This window comes from Dendroctonus ponderosae, unplaced genomic scaffold, assembly GCF_020466585.1.
Source record: "Dendroctonus ponderosae isolate FM_Combo_2020 unplaced genomic scaffold, Dpon_F_20191213v2 Dpon_F_20191213_9, whole genome shotgun sequence".
NCBI classification, from domain to species: Eukaryota; Metazoa; Arthropoda; class Insecta; order Coleoptera; family Curculionidae; genus Dendroctonus; species Dendroctonus ponderosae.
In genome coordinates this window covers 2,268,977-2,286,042 of record NW_026019116.1, presented here as the reverse complement: position 1 = coordinate 2,286,042, position 17,066 = coordinate 2,268,977, and the positions used below count along the sequence as shown (strand labels likewise).

Genomic DNA, 17,066 nt, shown 5'->3' with positions numbered 1-17,066 from the left:
GCCAATATAATGCGAAGAAATACTTAAATATATTTAGACCACAGATCACAGGGTACCTCTGTGATCTGTGGTTTAGCTGCTCGTCATTCATCCTGTTTGTGTAGATGTCAAAAGGAAGGAAACTGGTTGGAAACTTTTCAATTACGATTTCCTATTGTTTCACCTAAGTGGCTGGACTTGAATAAAATGGCATCAGGTCTTGAGTTGTTTGTTAATTCTGTGCGGAATTTGTCCTCTCACGGTATGTGCTTTGAGGTTAGAACCAACCGTTTCCGGAGCCCCATTCTCACAACCGCATATTTTAATGAATGGGCCCCTTTCATTTCAGGTAGCGTGAGGGAATTGAAGGAACTGTATGATGTTGTGGTTGAGGCCAGAGACGTTCTGGCAAAGAATTCGCAACATTTAGACAATGTCCTAGAAACTCTGGACGTGCATCAGCATTGTTTAGGTGTCATGGTAGTGTTGACTGCTAAATTCGATAGTGCCGGGGCTCCAGTGCCTGACAATAGATTTATAGAAGCTCAAGAGTTCATTTTCAACTTTAATGTAGAACAATTACGCCTCGCCCCTGATTTGTGTAAGTATTTAGAGTTCCCCTAAGGGCGCTATGGGTGTTGAAAATTCGGGTTCAGTTGCAGAGTTCAGCCACTCATTCACAAACTACCTACTGGCACAGAAAACACCCATCAAGGGCATCAGCTTGTTGAAGCATGCGATTATTAGACTGAAATACTTTGCAGAAAATCAATTAACATCGATCCATGCAGATTTGTGCCAACTCTGCTTGGTCGCTAAGTGCTTCAAGCCAGCCTTACAAATCTTGGATGCAGATATTATCAGTATATGCCAAGAAGTAAGTCAACTTTGGTATCAGAAGTACAGGCAGATTGTCGTTACTTTGCAGTATTCGTTTCTCCGAAATAATTTCCTCTATTCGTTACTTCAAAACTTTGCATTTAGTTCGATTTACTTGTGTTTGACTTCAACACCACAGGCATTAAGATCAGCTGAAAATGCCAGAATAACAGATTTCGATTTTTCACCTAGTCCTGCATGTCGAATTTTTGTCTTAAATTGTCTATGAGGTTGTAGCTTCAACAAGACCGTGACAATCAATCCAAGAGCTGAAAAGTTATCGCTGCAAGACCAAAAAGTTTCGAGCTATTTCCTTTTTATTTAAACTTGTGATGTTTTTTTTGTAAAATCCAAAAAAACATTTCTTTGTCCAACCTGACGCATGCTGAAATTTTGCATTTTATTATTTGCCTCCTTGCAGAAAATTTATTGACATTAAAAAACAAAAGTGGTGCTCAATAACGCTTCAAACAGAAACCAAATCGCTATAAGCAATCATAATTTATCCCGTTCAAAAATTAGGGCACATTTGGCTGCGTAACGGTAATTTTGTTGAGCAGTTTAGTTGAAATACTAATGAATATTAACTTCCTGGCCTTCCTCAGTAACGAATAGTTTCTTTTTCCACAGCTCCAATGAGAAGAGGACATAAGCTAATCTCACTTCTTTATAGATTCACAATCCTCCCCCAAATGGTCCGCTGTTTGATTCCAAATACTTTTTGCTCTATTACTACTATGGAGGCAATATCTATTTGGCTCTCAAAAACCTAGACAGAGCCTTATATTTCTTCGAGGTGGCTCTAACCACCCCGGCTCACGCGGTATCTCATATAATGCTAGATGCATTCAAAAAGTTCATTCTTGTCTCTTTACTGCTGCATGGAAAAGTGAGTTATCATCTATTTTAATCGGAATAGATTCGATCTAGTCGGTTTCCAGATGCAACCAATTCCCAAAAGCTCCTCGAAAATGGTCATGCGGTTCATTAAACCATTATCTCAACCATATACCGATTTAGCTGCTGCTTTTGTAATCAATAGTATAGCTGAAGTGAATAATATCATTACAAAACATTCTGAGGTAAGAGTTTTTAGGGGACTGTTTTCAATAAGGTAAGCTAAAACACATCTTTTAAATGAAAGGTTTTTTGTAATCGGACAGTTAATATTTGGAATCTGGAAACAATTTACTGCTTTCGGCGGAAAGTTCTCGTTATTCCAAATATTATCTCTCCGCTAAAGTCGCTTAAAAACACCCACAACATTTCATTAAAATCTTTTAAAGTTTAATTAGTGATAAGTAATGATTTATTGAGAAATACATGAAAAAACGTCAGTAAAAGCAAGCAAAAAATAATCAAAAGATGAAATCGACTTTTCTTGCTGCAAATTCTCTAACTTAGTAAGGTTTCATCTAAATGAGAACGAAAATCATCTTCGATATTTTGGCTAAATTCGAATATCTTGATTCCCTCATAGTAGATCTTAAATACGTTTTGATAACATTTAATTTCGGTGAAAGCTAAAAACATTCGCAAGATTACAGAGAATCTAGCAAAGAACTCGTTGAAATCGCTAATGACTAGTTTGGACGCCGAATTATCCATACTAATAATAGAAATTAACTGTGCATTCATGTTTCGCAGGTGTTCATAAGAGATCAAAATATGGGACTAGTCAAGCAAGTGTCTTCTGTTCTTTACAAAAAGAACATCCAAAGGCTCACGAAAACCTTTCTCACGTTAAGTTTAACAGATGTTGCTAGTAGAGTTGGTCTGCCAGGACCTGATGATGCAGAAAGGCACGTATTAAGCATGGTAAGTCGCATAGTAATTTCGTAAAATAATCCACCAAAAAACGTATTGTCACCAGATTGAAAATGGCCAGATTTATGCGACGATAAACCAAAAAGACGGTATGGTAGTGTTTAGTGATGAACCTGATAAATACAGCGGACCGGGCGTGCTAAAGACATTGGAAGATGAGCTTGCCATTTGTATGGACTTCAATGGCCGAATTCTGAACATGGACGAAGAACTACAGGTTTGTTTTTAATGCTCTGAATGTCCTCTCGTATCAATTCAATTTCTCTTAGGTTAATCCACAATATGTTAAAAAGTCAGCAGGTATACTAGATGAGGACCAACCAGCCAAAAGCAGTTATGCTATGTAGGATTTTATGTTGTAAATAGCTTGAAGTATTTTGATTTTTTGCCCTTAACTGATCTTACCTTAAAACCCCTAATTCCTATCACTCAAACCTAATAGTCTGGATCTTTAAGAGCGTTCGTTAGACCCTGATATTGATCGAGTTAATTTAAATATAAGTATTTTGCTATTGTATGATTTTGTTTTTTTTTTAATACACTCCGGCTCCTTAAAATCGTTTTAGACATTTACACCACAAATGATTTTATTTTAGATAATCAACTGTAATAAAACGTGTATATCTTTAATTATGCAAATAAATTATTTTAATCCAAGCTAGTATTGCTTAGTTGAACCAATTTAAAGCTTAGTTGACATTAATAGATAAGAAAGTGAATGAATTTTGGAACCTTATCTTGTCCATGTTAAATCCAAGCGGGAATTAGTGCTTGGGTTGCCATTAGACAAGTAAGTACGCAAACAATTTGGTTGCTATTTGAGGGGTCAGTCGCTCAATAAAACTACATTTCTGTACGTATCTTCATATTTTGCTGCAAAAATGTCTAAAATATGTCTGTTTCAAATAAATAAATCGATAATTTAGATAACTAAAATTCAACAAATATCACTTTTCAGGCAATCGCTGCCTAATTAGGCTTAATGTATGTTCACCTAATCTAAGGACCCTGTTTCAGCCTAAGGAAGCTACTGCGAGTAAAGATCGATGTTTTGTATTCAACTAGTGAAACTGGCAAAACGACGACCTTTATAGGAAACATTTTAAGAAATAAATAAATAATTAATTCCAGAGAGAAATCGAGGTAATCAGCCTCAAGTTAACGAAGAACCAGTCTCGTCAATATAAGTACTTCTCAGTCTCGGCTTAATAAACTACACTACACGCTTGTCTTTTAATAATTCCTAATCCTAATCACAATAGACATTGCTACAATAAAAGCAAAGAAAAAGTACTATTTAGTGCAATAAAAATGAACCCTAAGTAAGCAAAGATAAAACTCGATGCTTTCTTTTGTTGTAATCTAAGTACTTGCTTACACACTCAATTATCTTATAACCCCATTGAAAGTAATCTTTTTATCAACAACCAATTTAGATAATGATATAAATTGGAAAAAAATAAATAAGCTACAAAACAACACAATCGACAACGAGCTCTGATTCTTTGCCAAACAGAAACTTTATGTACGTTTTGAAATGGATTTTTCGTTATAAAATTCGAGTTCTACGAGTGACGACTATTCTAGAAAAATTGACTAGAACCTACTTGACACAACGTCGCTATCTGGGTATCAGCGGGTCGAATGAGGTCAGTTCTTGCTGGTCATCAAGCCGCACTTTTTCCAATGAAGGTTTTCGAACCACCACCGGTAAGGAATCTGTTAAAATGGGAATGGTTAGTGATGAACGTGACAAACTATCATAACATGGAAAGTTAATTGCTAGCAATATGTGAAAAAGAGCGTGATGGGTAAGTTGTGGTTTTTCAATCACAAATTGACCAAGTTTTACATACTAACAGTAGACAAATTGACGTAATTTGAAATCAAAATTAATATGTGCTAATGCATCTTCTGGAACATTTTTTGTTTTATTGTTTTAATATTTCCCTTCTTTAAGTTTCTTAAGTGTTGACCTCGCTTTCAGTCATTTCTTTCGAATTCACAAGTATTTCTTTTTTAAAACGTTTCGGTGTTTTCATCTTCAGTCTAAACTTAAAGAACAGAAATGAAAACAAAGTGTCGAGTTCCAGAAGATCATACTTTACGGAAAAGTAAAGCTTTGAAGTACTTTTGGAAAAATTAAGAAGAGAAGCAATCGCTAAACGCATTAAGTCTCTTCGAATGAAGAATGCAAAAAGCAATTTATTTCTCAGCGAAATTCCTTACCAAATTCATAGTTGTTTGAATAGGGTGGAATTCCACTGAACGGTACTTTCAATGCAATAAAGCTCAATATTTAAAATTCCATGTATTTCATTGATCCCCGGTTATAACAATAAACGCTAAATAATTGCTGCATGAGCGCACAGCCCATAGTGAAAAGGATAAAGTGGAATGTAAGGATAAACAAATGCTTAGCTTATCAGCAACTTGTATTATAAACAAAGGCTTGATATTTTTTAACTGAAAACTTGTTAACGAATCGGAAATTAAATGCTTGTATCTGTGTAACACTTTGCTAATTAAACTCTATATAATTACAGTTAATACTGGTTAAGGGCTGTAATACTGTAGCAGTTTTACTGGGATCGTTCCTAGACAAACCCCTTGAAACCCAGCTGTGTGTTAAGATTTGCCGATTTTATCCGCCTGCTCACTAACACTAGTTTCCCGTGATTCATTACCTTTCCTTCTCAGTAGATATTGGGCGCTTATGTGGACAAAACAGGCCCCTAAGGCGCCAAATCCAAAGTAGCGGAAAGCCAGCGAGCCGGAAACTTTCGAAAGAGTTATTCCAGCCAATAAACTGCCCAGCGACACTCCAACACCCTCAAAAACTGCTCCAACTAAACCCTGAAAAAATGGGGTAAACTTCCGAATTCTTGTTAGTTTCTAGGCACTCACCTGCATGGTAGCTTCCGTTCCTAGAGGCGCTATAATACTAGCATACGAAGCCATACAGGCGTAAAACAGTCCGAAAGTCAGCCCATTGCTGAACTCAATGGGTATGAAGTACCAGGGGTTCTCGATCACAGAATATAATACGAATCGAACCCCCAAGGCAAACAGCACCAGCGACATGGCGCTGATATGCCCCATTTTCTTCAAAATTTTGCCGGAGAGGAAGAAAAATGGAAGCTCGCCCCCCAAGCACTGCACTCCCATAATGATGCCCTGTAGGGTTTGGATTCTCGTCTCTCCTCGCGCTTGCCCCAAGTCTTGAACGAGCCACAAGAGGAAGTTCCACATTAAACCTGTGCACATTCCCACACAGATGCACCAGAGCAAAAACACCAAAATTCGGACGTTCAACAGCAGCTTGCCGATGTCTCTGAAGATGTTTGTCGACAGCTTCGTTTGGGTGTACTGGAAAAAAGTTAATTCCATTAGACTTGAGTTCTATTAATAGTGAAGTAAACCCACCTGCAATCTGCTGGACACAATGAAATCCAGAACCAGAATAACGGCTGCCAGATAAAAGCAAATAGAATAGTTGGGTTGATTTTTATCCTCACTCATCACATCAACAAGCACGCCAGCTATTAAAGAAAGCAGACCCCATCCCAAGGCGCCGAACATCCTCTGGTAGCCATATCTGTTCGGTTTGTCGCCTGAAAATGCACAAAATTGCCCAATTTCACTAGGCAAAACGCTTTTGGTCAGATTTACCTAACATGGCAAAGCAAATCGCATCTCCAATGCTCACTGTAACGGCTTGTCCCACCCATGCGGTTATCATTAACGCCAAAAACACCCAAAATTGGTAGCTTCCATACGCTATATCATCAGCGATCTGAAATTGATTATTAATTGTACAGTGTTTGCTATTGTAGGTTTTTTTAGAATAAAGGACGTTGCACGCTCATATCTCCTGCCTCAAAATGAGTTCGAATACGAAAGAGAGAAGGAAAAGTAGCATGCAATCCACTACGTAAAAAAATAAGTAAAGAAAACAGTTCACTATGTACTAGAAAACAAGGAAAAATGTAGCGAAATTAGCAAAAAAAACGAATAATTTCTACCTTAGGAACAATTCTCGATCAAATTCACAAAAATCTACTCCTGAAGAACAATCGCTCCAAAGGTGCAGTTGAGTTTCCAGACTTTTCAATGAGGGAAAACAATAAATTAATTCAATAATGCCGAAAATAAACATAGCGCTAAAGACATTTAAATCTTATTGGTGCTTTAAGAAAATTCTTTAAGAAAACAGGACGTTAGTTAAATATGTGCCTAAACCAGATACTATAATTCCACCATTGTTCGTAAGTATGCCGATAAAACGTGCACATAAACAGCTTAAAAGTGAGCCGCCCTCAATATGCGCCACAAAATTAGCATCCTCCATAGATGTTAATACTGAAACAATTCGTTAATAAATCGGGGATTATCGTTCAGGTCTAGACAAGATAACAATAAATCATATGATGACTCTTTGACGCTGACCATTAAGTAACTTACCTCGTTAGTAACAAACAATGCATTAACATCATTATCCTCGCATGTCACATTGCAGGTACTGTTAATGTTTGCAGTAGGGCAGGAAGGGTTTGAAATGCTCTCATCTTGAGTCACATTGATAATTTGAAAGGCCATATAATCCGAGGAAGAAGCGTCTCGTGCATACCTTCCGGCTGCGCTTTTGCCCAGAACTTCGTTGATTAGAACCACTAGGGTGGAAAAAGTGACTCCATTCTGGAGCTCAAAGGTGGCGTCCCCACAAAATCTGGACAATTTCCAATCAGTGCACAAAACCTCCAGATCTTCAGCGGTGAGTGGACAAGTGAGCTGAAAACAATGCCCTTAACTAACCACTGATTTTCATGCAATTATCAACTTACCTCGCAATTAAAGGTGCTGTTCTTGTCCTGGATCAGCGTTAATTGTTCAGAGTTAACGCCTTCAGTGTTGAGAAAAACGGCTGCCGTGCTGCTGTTACAATTAAACTCCACATGGTTTTCCATGGTAATTTTCGGGGAGAAGTAGATGGCCAAAAAGGCGACTGCCGTTAAAAGCTGAGCTGCATGAAAAGAACTGTATAAATAACTCATGTGCCTATGGAGCAACTGGTTAAGTACCGATGAGAAAAATCTTTTTCTGGCAATGGAATCGGTCGGAAATGGCTCCAAATGTCGGCTTTGCTATCATGCCAGACACTGGTAGAATTGTGTAAATTAGCCCGACCACCACGCTGGAAAAACCCAGCTGTCTGGCATATACGGAAAGGAATGGCACTATTGGGCCCGTTCCTGAAAAAAAAAACAGTCAGTTTGAATGGCAAAAAACCCTAAAATTTCCAGATAAATCCTTTTATGTGTTTTCTTGCAAATTGCAAAACTCGACCCTTTTTATCAAACAAGCAGTTTATCTAAGAATTAGTCTAGAAAAATCTGTTGACTCCACTAGTCTAATCCTTTGAGTACTCTTCTAAAGGAATTGCTAGAGTGACAGAGGGTCATTTCTAGTCTCGAGAGTCATTTCGGGATATTTAATTACGAAAAACGGGAATTGGGTTAATGATGAATTCGTAGGCAGAACGAGTGTAAATCATGTCTTTTCTGGGTAAATTCTGCAATTTATATTGATATCTTTGTTATCATCAACATTTGTTAGCAGATGTATTAAGTAGCTATGTCATTTATGGCTTTATTGCTAATAAAACTGTGTTTATTTATTTATATTGTGATCATAAAACTATTGCTGCATAAGTACATGCTTGAGATTAGGAGAGAGTTATTAGAAGTAAAGAATGTTGTATACAAAATTTTATTATGTATTTTCAAACACACTGTTAACTAACAGAATCTGAGTGTGGACACTTTTTTAGGGCAGATCTATTGATAACTTCAATATCCTAAAGACGCTTCGAATGCGCTACTGGTAATAGCATTTTTATTTATTTAAATATTATTTTACAGTTTATTGAAAATTTGATTGCCAGGTTGGTAAACACAAAAATCTAAGTTTCTAAGAACAAAAAACTAGCAAATCAAAAAAAAAAACCTCCAAATGGTCCATCAAGAGCTGCTGCAGTTCCTTAGTAATTTTGTATGATTTATTTTTTTACGAGCATCACTGGACTTTTCCGCTGATAATTCTATGTGTTTTCTAAACATTTGTTAATGTCTTTTATATATTTTTTGGACCCATTCTAATTAGAAAATAAATATTGACATAGAAGAAGATTAAAACCAAATAAAAATAAACCAAAACAGCTTAACGATTTTTGAGTCAACTTTCATCAAACTTTTTAAACGCAGGATGAAAGAAACTGGCAGTTTCATCAACCATTTTCACTCAACTCATAGGCACTGCAAGGCAAGTGAAATCAACATCGTTATACCACAGTTTTGGTTAATTAATTTGCGAAAAACCCAAACCAAGCGAAAATGCATGAGCATAAAGGGCAATTGTCTGGCAAAACATCGAACAAATCGCATATTTACTTTCATATTTGCAAAGTTTCACGCTGACTAAGTGTGAAATGGAAGCATGCTAAATGAAATGGATTTTTTCCTTTTCATCTAGAAATATGGCCATTCTCATGCTTACTCTCAGGAAGCCTTATCATTTACACGTGTTATTAAAATCTTTAAGGATTCGTTAACTAACATTATCATTTTTATCACATTGCGTCATTTGTGTGTGTATGTACATTCAGGCAGTTGGAAATCTGGCTGCTAAGCTAATTGATAGGCAATTTAATTCGTCAATTATATCAATTGAACAGCTTACGTTCACTTAGGCTGCATTATATTAAATTGACCTCAAACCAGTAGCGTTTATTGTTCAGTTCCAGAGCACCAGTAATGCTCCACAACTACGTGCATTAACTATGATAAACATTATCTGCAAAGCATATAATATATTTAGTTTGTTTTGTAAATTGTTGACGAGTTTTCTAGTCTAAGACCAATACAAATAAAGTTGTTTAATACTACTATTGTCCAGATTGCCCAATCCCTTGTAGGTCATCAGAACTGGCTAAAAAGCGCACTTTCGCAACAACAAGCAAATAGTTATTTCATAATTAGCTATTAGAAACATTAATTTTATCGATAGGTAGTGCTACTGAGATAAGTTCAAGGCTGCTAATAACTGTTATTCAATTTTACGAAATTACCATTTCGGTTTCCAATTTAAGGTAGATATTTATTTCATTCCTGTAATCTTTATGTGGTTACTAACTACAAGCCACTTATGATCCTTTAAAATGATTTTTGCAAATTTGTTATCAGAGTAAACACAAGACAATTATAAAAGAAAATATAACATCGAGTAGAAGGGACTAAACAGCATCCTGTTTTCCCACTAAGTAGTATTAAAAATTCCTCAAAATTGTTCATTTAGGTCTTAATTTTTGCAACATTTCGTGGGGTTCAGAATCTTGTTTCGTAGACGTTAAATATATTTTTACTGCTCGCGAATGTTAAATATTAATTTTTCTTTTATAACGCGCTTTATTCAAATACAATATAAATAATTTGTTAATATTATAACATGATAGATTGCTAAAGAATCGTAATTTTTTAACGCTTTTTACTGTTACTTTGCCTAATTTTTTATAGGGTTCAGCGATGTTGTAACACTCCAATTAATATTCGCTTTTTCAAATTTTTTGTCTATTCTTATCTTATGACTAGGGTAATTTCGTTTGCGATAAGCACATGTATATTATTATACGCGTCATTAATTCTCGGTAAAACAGAAAATTTCCGCAAAATGCAAATAAATTTAGTCAAAATTAAGTGCGCTTAAAGACAAAATGGATCAGTTTTAGACTTAAAATTGAAGAAGTTTTCTAGCTCGTGGTGGACAAAATAAAAAAATCATTGCTCTGAAACCAGTAGAATGAATCACTTCAAATATTTTCACAGTAAAGAGGAAGGTTTCAGCTAAAAACTCAGAAAAACTAATCAGAATCGGAACGTTGGCTGATTTTTTTGTTGTTTTTTTGGATTTGGACGTAAATTGAAGAATCGTCCAAATTTGTGGCGGAGCTCTACAAAAAATCGCAACTCCCAAACCACGGAAAGCAGTAACTTGAAAACTTAGCCCAGTAAACTGAAATATTTGAACCACAAATCTGAGAAAATATCCAAAAAATCCGAGCGTTGGCTGATTATTCAGAAGGTGTTAAACTAAGACAGAAAATTGAATATTTTCTAACTTGCTGTGGATATAATAAATCTAAACCCCCAAACCGGTGGAATAAATTCCCTCAAACGTCTACTCAGTAAACAGGAAGATTTCAACTACAGACAGAAAATTTCATTAGAATCCGAGCGTTGGCTGACTCTTCGGAAGCTACCAAACTTGCAACAAAAAATTCAAGAATCCTACTAACCTGTAGTGAAGGATAGTGTAGTGATACAGGAAGTTTGATCCAAAATCTGAGAAAATTTGAAGAGAAGCCGAATGTTGCTTGTGTTTCAGAAGCTCTTGATCTTGAACGGTAGATATAAATAAAAAATCGCAACTCTTTTACCGGCGAAACCAATAACTTGAAATTTTTCCTCAGTAAACTGGAAAGTTTTAGCTAAAATCTGACGAAACCTTATAGGATTGCGAGGGTTGGATGATTTTTTGGAAGCCATTCAACTTGCGTCGTTAAATTCAAGAATCTACAGTAGTAGAGTTGAAAGAAAAATCTAAACTTAACGAAACGTAAAATAGCAACTTGAGATTTTTGCACATTAAAAAGAAAGGCTTTACCCAAAATCTGAGGGAATTTCAAGACCATGCGAACTTTGGCTGATTTTACAGAAGCCCTTAAAGTAGCACGCCAAATTGATTTTTTTTTTTAGAACTTGCGATGGACATAAAAAGCAATGGAGCTTAAAAATCAATCCCTCAATCCCTCAAACTAGTAAAATGGATCATTTGAAATGTTTAGACAATGAACAGAAAGGGTTCAGCCAATACCTGAGAAAATTTCCTAAGAATCCGAGCGTTGACTGATTATTCTCGAACGTAAAATTTAAAAATCTTTTTAACTTCTGCTGTGATAACTTTAGATAAAAAATCGAAGCTTCCAATATATGGAAAGTAGCACATTAAGACATTTGGCAACTTTTTTCAAAAACCCTTAAAACTTGGAAGCAAAACTGAAGAATTTTGCTAGCTGCAGTACTTAGCTGCTGGCTTGCCGGAGAGTTAGACAAAAATCACACCAGTAGAATGAATAATTTAAAATGTTTACCTAGAAAATAGAAAGGTTTCAATTAATAAATGAGAAAATCTTACAAGTCGAACGGTTCTCGAACTAGTGCGTTGGCTGATTTTTTTGGACGCATTGAGCGTGGGCATGAAATTCAAGAATTTCCGAACTTCTAGTGAAGCTCAGCAACAAAAAATGCAAACTCCTAAACGACATAAACTGGGAACTTGATGTTATGCAAGAGAGAAAAGAGAGCTTTCACCCAAATTATGAATAAATAACAAATTTTCTAATAATCTAAGAGCGTTGGGTAAATGTTCGGAGACGCACAATTGAAGAATCATATTTTCTTTTAAATAGGACATTCTATACCCATATGTATATTAACTATAAAATTAAATTTGCATTAATTAGAAAATTAGTCCTTTCAGTCATAAATTATGCGGAGTCAATAACAAGTAAAGCAAAGAAAATTTATTAACATCTTGTGAAAAAGAATCCAGTATTTCCATATTTTGCCTTATTGAAACGCACCTTTAAACTGAAAAACTCTTTGAGTTTGAGGCGAGATATAATGTTCACTTGCACTTAGACGAAATGAAGGAAATAATGGTGTCTTTATTTAAATCGCAGATACTGAGGGACCTTAAGAAAAAACATTAACAGTATCTGGAGTGACATATTTAAACAATTTCAGCGTATTAACAAGGCCTGCCTAATCATATCAGTGAACTAATGAGAATTTCAAACTTCGCATTATCTAGATAATCATTTTACCGGCAATTTTTATATTCCGATTTTTAAAACAGCAAACTAAAGAGATAACACTAAATTTACAGCTTGAAACTCTGTACTTGAAATGGCACTTTGATCCACAGGGTACTTTGCAATCCACATGCGAAAAGTTGTGCAACTGGGGCTTGTGTTTAAAAGGCGAAGTACGGATAGGACTTACCTGCATTAAATAAAAAATAATGGGCTTTCATAGGCACCAACTGCTTGTTCACTTCGAATTTCATCTTCATGGGTAAAAACGCGTTAAAACACCGGAAAAAAAACTGTCCCGAAAAACTTAACCTACAAATTGACGATGTGGAATTTTCGCAAACAAAACAACGCGACTGGACAGGCCTTGGAGCTTTTCAGAAAATCCACATTATTGTATGTTTACTTTAGAGTGTGAGGCCTCAATACCCTGTAAGTTGTTATGCAGGAACTTGACAAAAAATGCAAATTTTGACAAATTTGCTCGCTGACAAATGAAATTGCTCGTATCCCCTCCAGTATCGCATTACGTAGATTCAATTTCACACCGTTGCCAAGTGATAAAATCCAAACGGGATTATAGATAATTCCTGAAAACCAGTTCAATGATTAGATTAATTGAACCGAAAATTAACAAGGAGGATCACATTTGACCTTGCCACTATTTTCGTTAAAATGCGATGATTTTCTGGTGCAAGGCTACCCGCTGAAGTTGCCACAATTGGCATTTTTTCTCTTTGTCAGGGGGTGGAAATTGTAGCAAAATTGTGACGTTTAAAGAGGCAGTTGAGGTTATGGATTTTTGAAAATTAAAGCCCCCCGATTTAAATCAGTTCTAATCGAGCTTTTTCCAGTAATAATAGTTTTTTAATAGCTTGAAAGTAATGGCCCTGAGAGCCACCAAACGTTTCCTCACTGTCCACTGCGTCCAAGGTGGTAAGTAGTAAAAAACCGCATGTTTTTCAGCTGATCGTTGTTTACGCACTTATTATTCAACATTATCCAGCAAATTTCTCGTTTAAAGTGCCGTGTAATATTCATCAGATAAACTGTAATCTATAAACAAACGTTTAGTTGATAATGTGGAAAACCTTGACCCCTACTATGTTTCACATTGTACATGATACAAGTACAATTCTCTTTCAAGCATTACAAAATCCTGTTCATTTCAATAAAATAATGACGATTTCAGTCTAGATGTATCCTAGAGAATGTCGGTGCCTAAGAGAGTGATTGTGGTCGGAATTAGTGGCGCAACCTGCAGTGGTAAAACCACTATAGCCAGGGAATTGCATAAACTGTTAGCACACAGCACAGCTTTTTGTCAAGACAACTACTACTTCCCGGTGGAATACCCGAACCATGTTTGGATCCCGGAGCTCAACCACATTAACTGGGACATTGTTACCTCCCTAAACATGGAGAAAATGACCGACGATATTCAGCAACTAATCGCGAAAGAATCCTCAAAAATTCCCCAAGAAACCCTGATAGCTGATGGCAAGCAACAGGTAGCTTATTCTAAAAATGATAAGTTCGAGTACCTGTCTCGAATAAACCAAAGCCAATATCACGTAGTTATTGCAGAGGGATTTTGCATTTTCAATTACAAGCCGCTGGTGGAATTGTGCGACCTCAAATACTACTGCACCTTAGAGTATGAGGAGTGCTTAAGGAGGAGAGTGAAACGAATTTACGAGCCCCCAGATTGTCCTGGTTATTTTAATAAATGCGTCTGGCCAGAGCATCTAAAGCAGTTGGCTGAAGTCAAAGACACTGTGGAGAATGTGGTGTATTTTAATGGCAACAGCTCAAATCAGATAGAAACCATCTTAAAAAACATTGTGCAGATGCTTCAATAATGTAAAACAAAAAATCCATAAAGGTACTTAGGATATTTTTTTTCCAAACAGTTAAATTTGCAATAATCAATGCCTTCCCATCAAACAACGCAATTGTGTACAATAAAACATCACTTCATTATTTAGTACTGTATTTACATTTGACTATAATCACTAAATCCACAAATTTGATGTACGTGTGTAATAAGATCTTAAGTTTTTCACTGGAAAAATATCTAGTACAAAGCAACTACTCAATAAAAGTAATACGCAAGCCATCAAATAGCCTTTCAATTTTAACGTAATGAAAATCAATTAATCTTACACTCTAAGAAAAATATCCGATGGGCCTCTTGATATGAAGAGACCAATTTTGTTAATCCTCCAGATCCAGATCTTCTAGTTCTTGATCTAGGCCATCCAAATCCTCTTCCAGAAATAGGTTTTCGTTGATGGGAACCGCACCAGCAGCATCGTCCTGGTCGTTTGAGCTGCTGCTGGGTTCTGAGACCTCATTCGACTTGAATCTGTCCTCAGCTGCCAGTGTGCCAGTATCGTCAACCTGAAATCGCAGCTAATTTGCACAAGAAACCCCAGTAAGTCAAGAACCAACTTACCTCTGAGCCATCATCTAGCATATCCAGATTAATCTCCTTGTATTCTACTGCATCCTCATCGTCGTTCTTATACATTGTAGAATCGAACGCCTCATCTCCTTCTTCCAGATCAAATTCAGCAGCCATTTCCGGATTGAAACTGAACATTTCTCTGCCTGGAAAGTTTGGTTTTAATTAAACCCATATGGCGAGCGCGGTTTTTTGAATCTCACCTGATAAGCCAACCTGCCTGCCCGCTTTAAAGTCACTGCGCTTCTTGTCTTCATCTTTCTTAGCAGCGTCTTTTTTCTCTTGGATTTTCCGCTTCTTCCAAGCCAGAAAAGTCTCCAGAGTTACCTAAAAGTATGCGTTATGGGGCTGATTCAACAAAAATGTGTGCGCGCATTTTCAGCAGTGTTGAGCGAAATTTGTCATTCATCTGGGATTCGGCCCAAAAGTCAACTCATTTATCGAAGGTTCAAATCGAAATAATAATGCTCTTTAGAGCCCTTTTGTTAAACTTTCTTTCGCGAATTAAATGTTGTCAATGATTCCTAAAATTTAAGTTTTTTTCAAAATTAGAAAAAACGACGAAGTATAAATCATTAGGAAGCTTTAGATAGATCTTCATTGTACACCGTCAGCTTTTACTAGAACCTCATGTCCGTAACGTGGCCAAAACGACAACAAATTAACAAAGATTTAACTAAATACAGATTCGAAACGTACACGGGAGTCCACTGGGAACTACTGTATATTCAAAGCGTTGATCAATGCGAATCAAAACCGCACAAATTGTACTTAATTCCATTGTTCAAGCTTTCACCTAAGTTACTTATTATAATAGTGCTTCTAGCTTTTCAATTTACCTTGGTCTGCTTTGGCCCCAGCGCAGCCCTTTCTTTTTCAATTAGTTCCTCTAGAGTGATTTCATCCTTTTTGTCATCCTTTTTCCTATCTTTCTTCAGCATGAATCCGGGCGGCAGAGCATGCCTGTAGATGCAGTTTTCGCCCGCAGGACATTGCCAGAACCATCCGTATTTGGACTTTTCAACTGCATCCACAAAATACTTGCAAATCTGGAAATCGTTTCGAGCTTAACACAGTGAATTTGTCACGCCAAGTGCTACTAACGATGTCGGTTGCAGCGAGCTTTCCGCCAACGGCTTTTCCATGTTTCTTCTCAATAACCTCCTTTAGTTTTTCCTCATCCCAGTTCTCCATGGTGTCGTTTTCCTCATCATCATCTCTCATATCTACGTAAAGCGATCTCTTTTCCGCTTTGCGCTCAATGGTGAGGTCATGGGAAAATTTGCATTTGTCGCCCTTTCCACATTGGCCTTGTTTGAAAAATGCGCAGACAATGGACTTGGGATCAGCACCTATAAAATATATTTCGTTTGGGGGGTTCAATCCAATAATAAAAGGGAAATATGAGGATATTACCTTTTTCGACCTTTTGCACCTGAACAGGCTTAAAGAGCATTGCCAGCTCTTTCTGTTCCTTCAACTTTTGCTCCTTATCAAGCTTTTTAGTGGCATCTTTCAATGGGTGGACTCCCCCGGATTTCACCTGCTTCTCCACTTGCTGGATAAACTTCTGTTGCTTCGCCCCTTTCTTATTTTTTAGTCCGAAAGTTTTATCCTACAAAAAACACATTGGCCATGATAATTTGGTTCCTTCAATGCCTTAACGAGCAATCTCTATATGTATTTACCAATGTTTATTACTTAACAGGAGACTGGTATTGCAAAAACCAACCTCAATAACTTTTTCCTTTTTCTTCTGTTCGGTCTTTTTACTGGGGGCTGCTGGCAGTTTTTTGGGCGGCATGTTTAGATACTTTTCGTCTATGAAGTTTGAATGAAGAACTATATGCAGAGGTTTCTTTTAAAACGGACAAATCCACATGGAAACAACACTCTCACGTCTTATTATGACCATTTAAAACTGTCACGTTGACAAAAGCCGGGAATAACCTCCAATTCTCGCTCTATTCTCTCATCTTTCACGAA

The 17,066-nt window shown here is 36.6% G+C and overlaps 4 protein-coding genes across 6 annotated transcripts; 2 read left to right on the top strand and 2 right to left on the bottom strand.

Moving 5' to 3' along the window:
• The first annotated feature begins 24 nt into the window (after positions 1-24).
• LOC109539898 (COP9 signalosome complex subunit 3) lies at positions 25-3,202 on the top strand. 2 transcript variants are annotated; one of them, XM_019907970.2, is made up of 8 exons: positions 25-241; positions 329-580; positions 636-856; positions 1,532-1,747; positions 1,800-1,940; positions 2,506-2,676; positions 2,732-2,902; positions 2,955-3,202. In XM_019907970.2, the coding sequence occupies exons 1-8, from the start codon at positions 187-189 to the stop codon at positions 3,030-3,032; spliced, it is 1,305 nt and encodes a 434-aa protein (XP_019763529.1). In that variant the 5' UTR covers positions 25-186; the 3' UTR covers positions 3,033-3,202. The 2 variants fall into 2 exon arrangements, with proteins under 2 accessions (XP_019763529.1, XP_019763530.1); XM_019907971.2 differs by having other exon boundaries at positions 79-255.
• Positions 3,203-3,533: 331 nt separating this feature from the next.
• On the bottom strand, positions 3,534-13,143 carry LOC109539894 (major facilitator superfamily domain-containing protein 6). Its single transcript, XM_019907966.2, has 9 exons — positions 12,804-13,143; positions 7,767-7,937; positions 7,530-7,708; positions 7,150-7,476; positions 6,358-6,481; positions 6,112-6,299; positions 5,593-6,054; positions 5,373-5,541; positions 3,534-4,404 (listed from the first exon to the last, which is right to left on the bottom strand). Exons 1-9 carry the CDS (start codon positions 12,871-12,873, stop codon positions 4,307-4,309), a joined length of 1,788 nt encoding a protein of 595 aa, XP_019763525.2. The 5' UTR covers positions 12,874-13,143; the 3' UTR covers positions 3,534-4,306.
• Positions 13,144-13,250: 107 nt separating this feature from the next.
• Positions 13,251-14,737, top strand: LOC109539901 (nicotinamide riboside kinase 1). Its single transcript, XM_019907976.2, has 2 exons — positions 13,251-13,549; positions 13,806-14,737. Exon 2 carries the CDS (start codon positions 13,825-13,827, stop codon positions 14,473-14,475), a length of 651 nt encoding a protein of 216 aa, XP_019763535.1. The 5' UTR covers positions 13,251-13,549; positions 13,806-13,824; the 3' UTR covers positions 14,476-14,737.
• LOC109539899 (zinc finger CCCH domain-containing protein 15 homolog) lies at positions 14,590-17,053 on the bottom strand. 2 transcript variants are annotated; one of them, XM_019907973.2, is made up of 7 exons: positions 16,813-17,053; positions 16,497-16,695; positions 16,185-16,432; positions 15,920-16,129; positions 15,284-15,407; positions 15,072-15,226; positions 14,590-15,016 (listed from the first exon to the last, which is right to left on the bottom strand). In XM_019907973.2, the coding sequence occupies exons 1-7, from the start codon at positions 16,882-16,884 to the stop codon at positions 14,831-14,833; spliced, it is 1,194 nt and encodes a 397-aa protein (XP_019763532.1). In that variant the 5' UTR covers positions 16,885-17,053; the 3' UTR covers positions 14,590-14,830. The 2 variants fall into 2 exon arrangements, with proteins under 2 accessions (XP_019763532.1, XP_019763533.1); XM_019907974.2 differs by having other exon boundaries at positions 16,769-16,884.
• Positions 17,054-17,066: the final 13 nt, after the last annotated feature.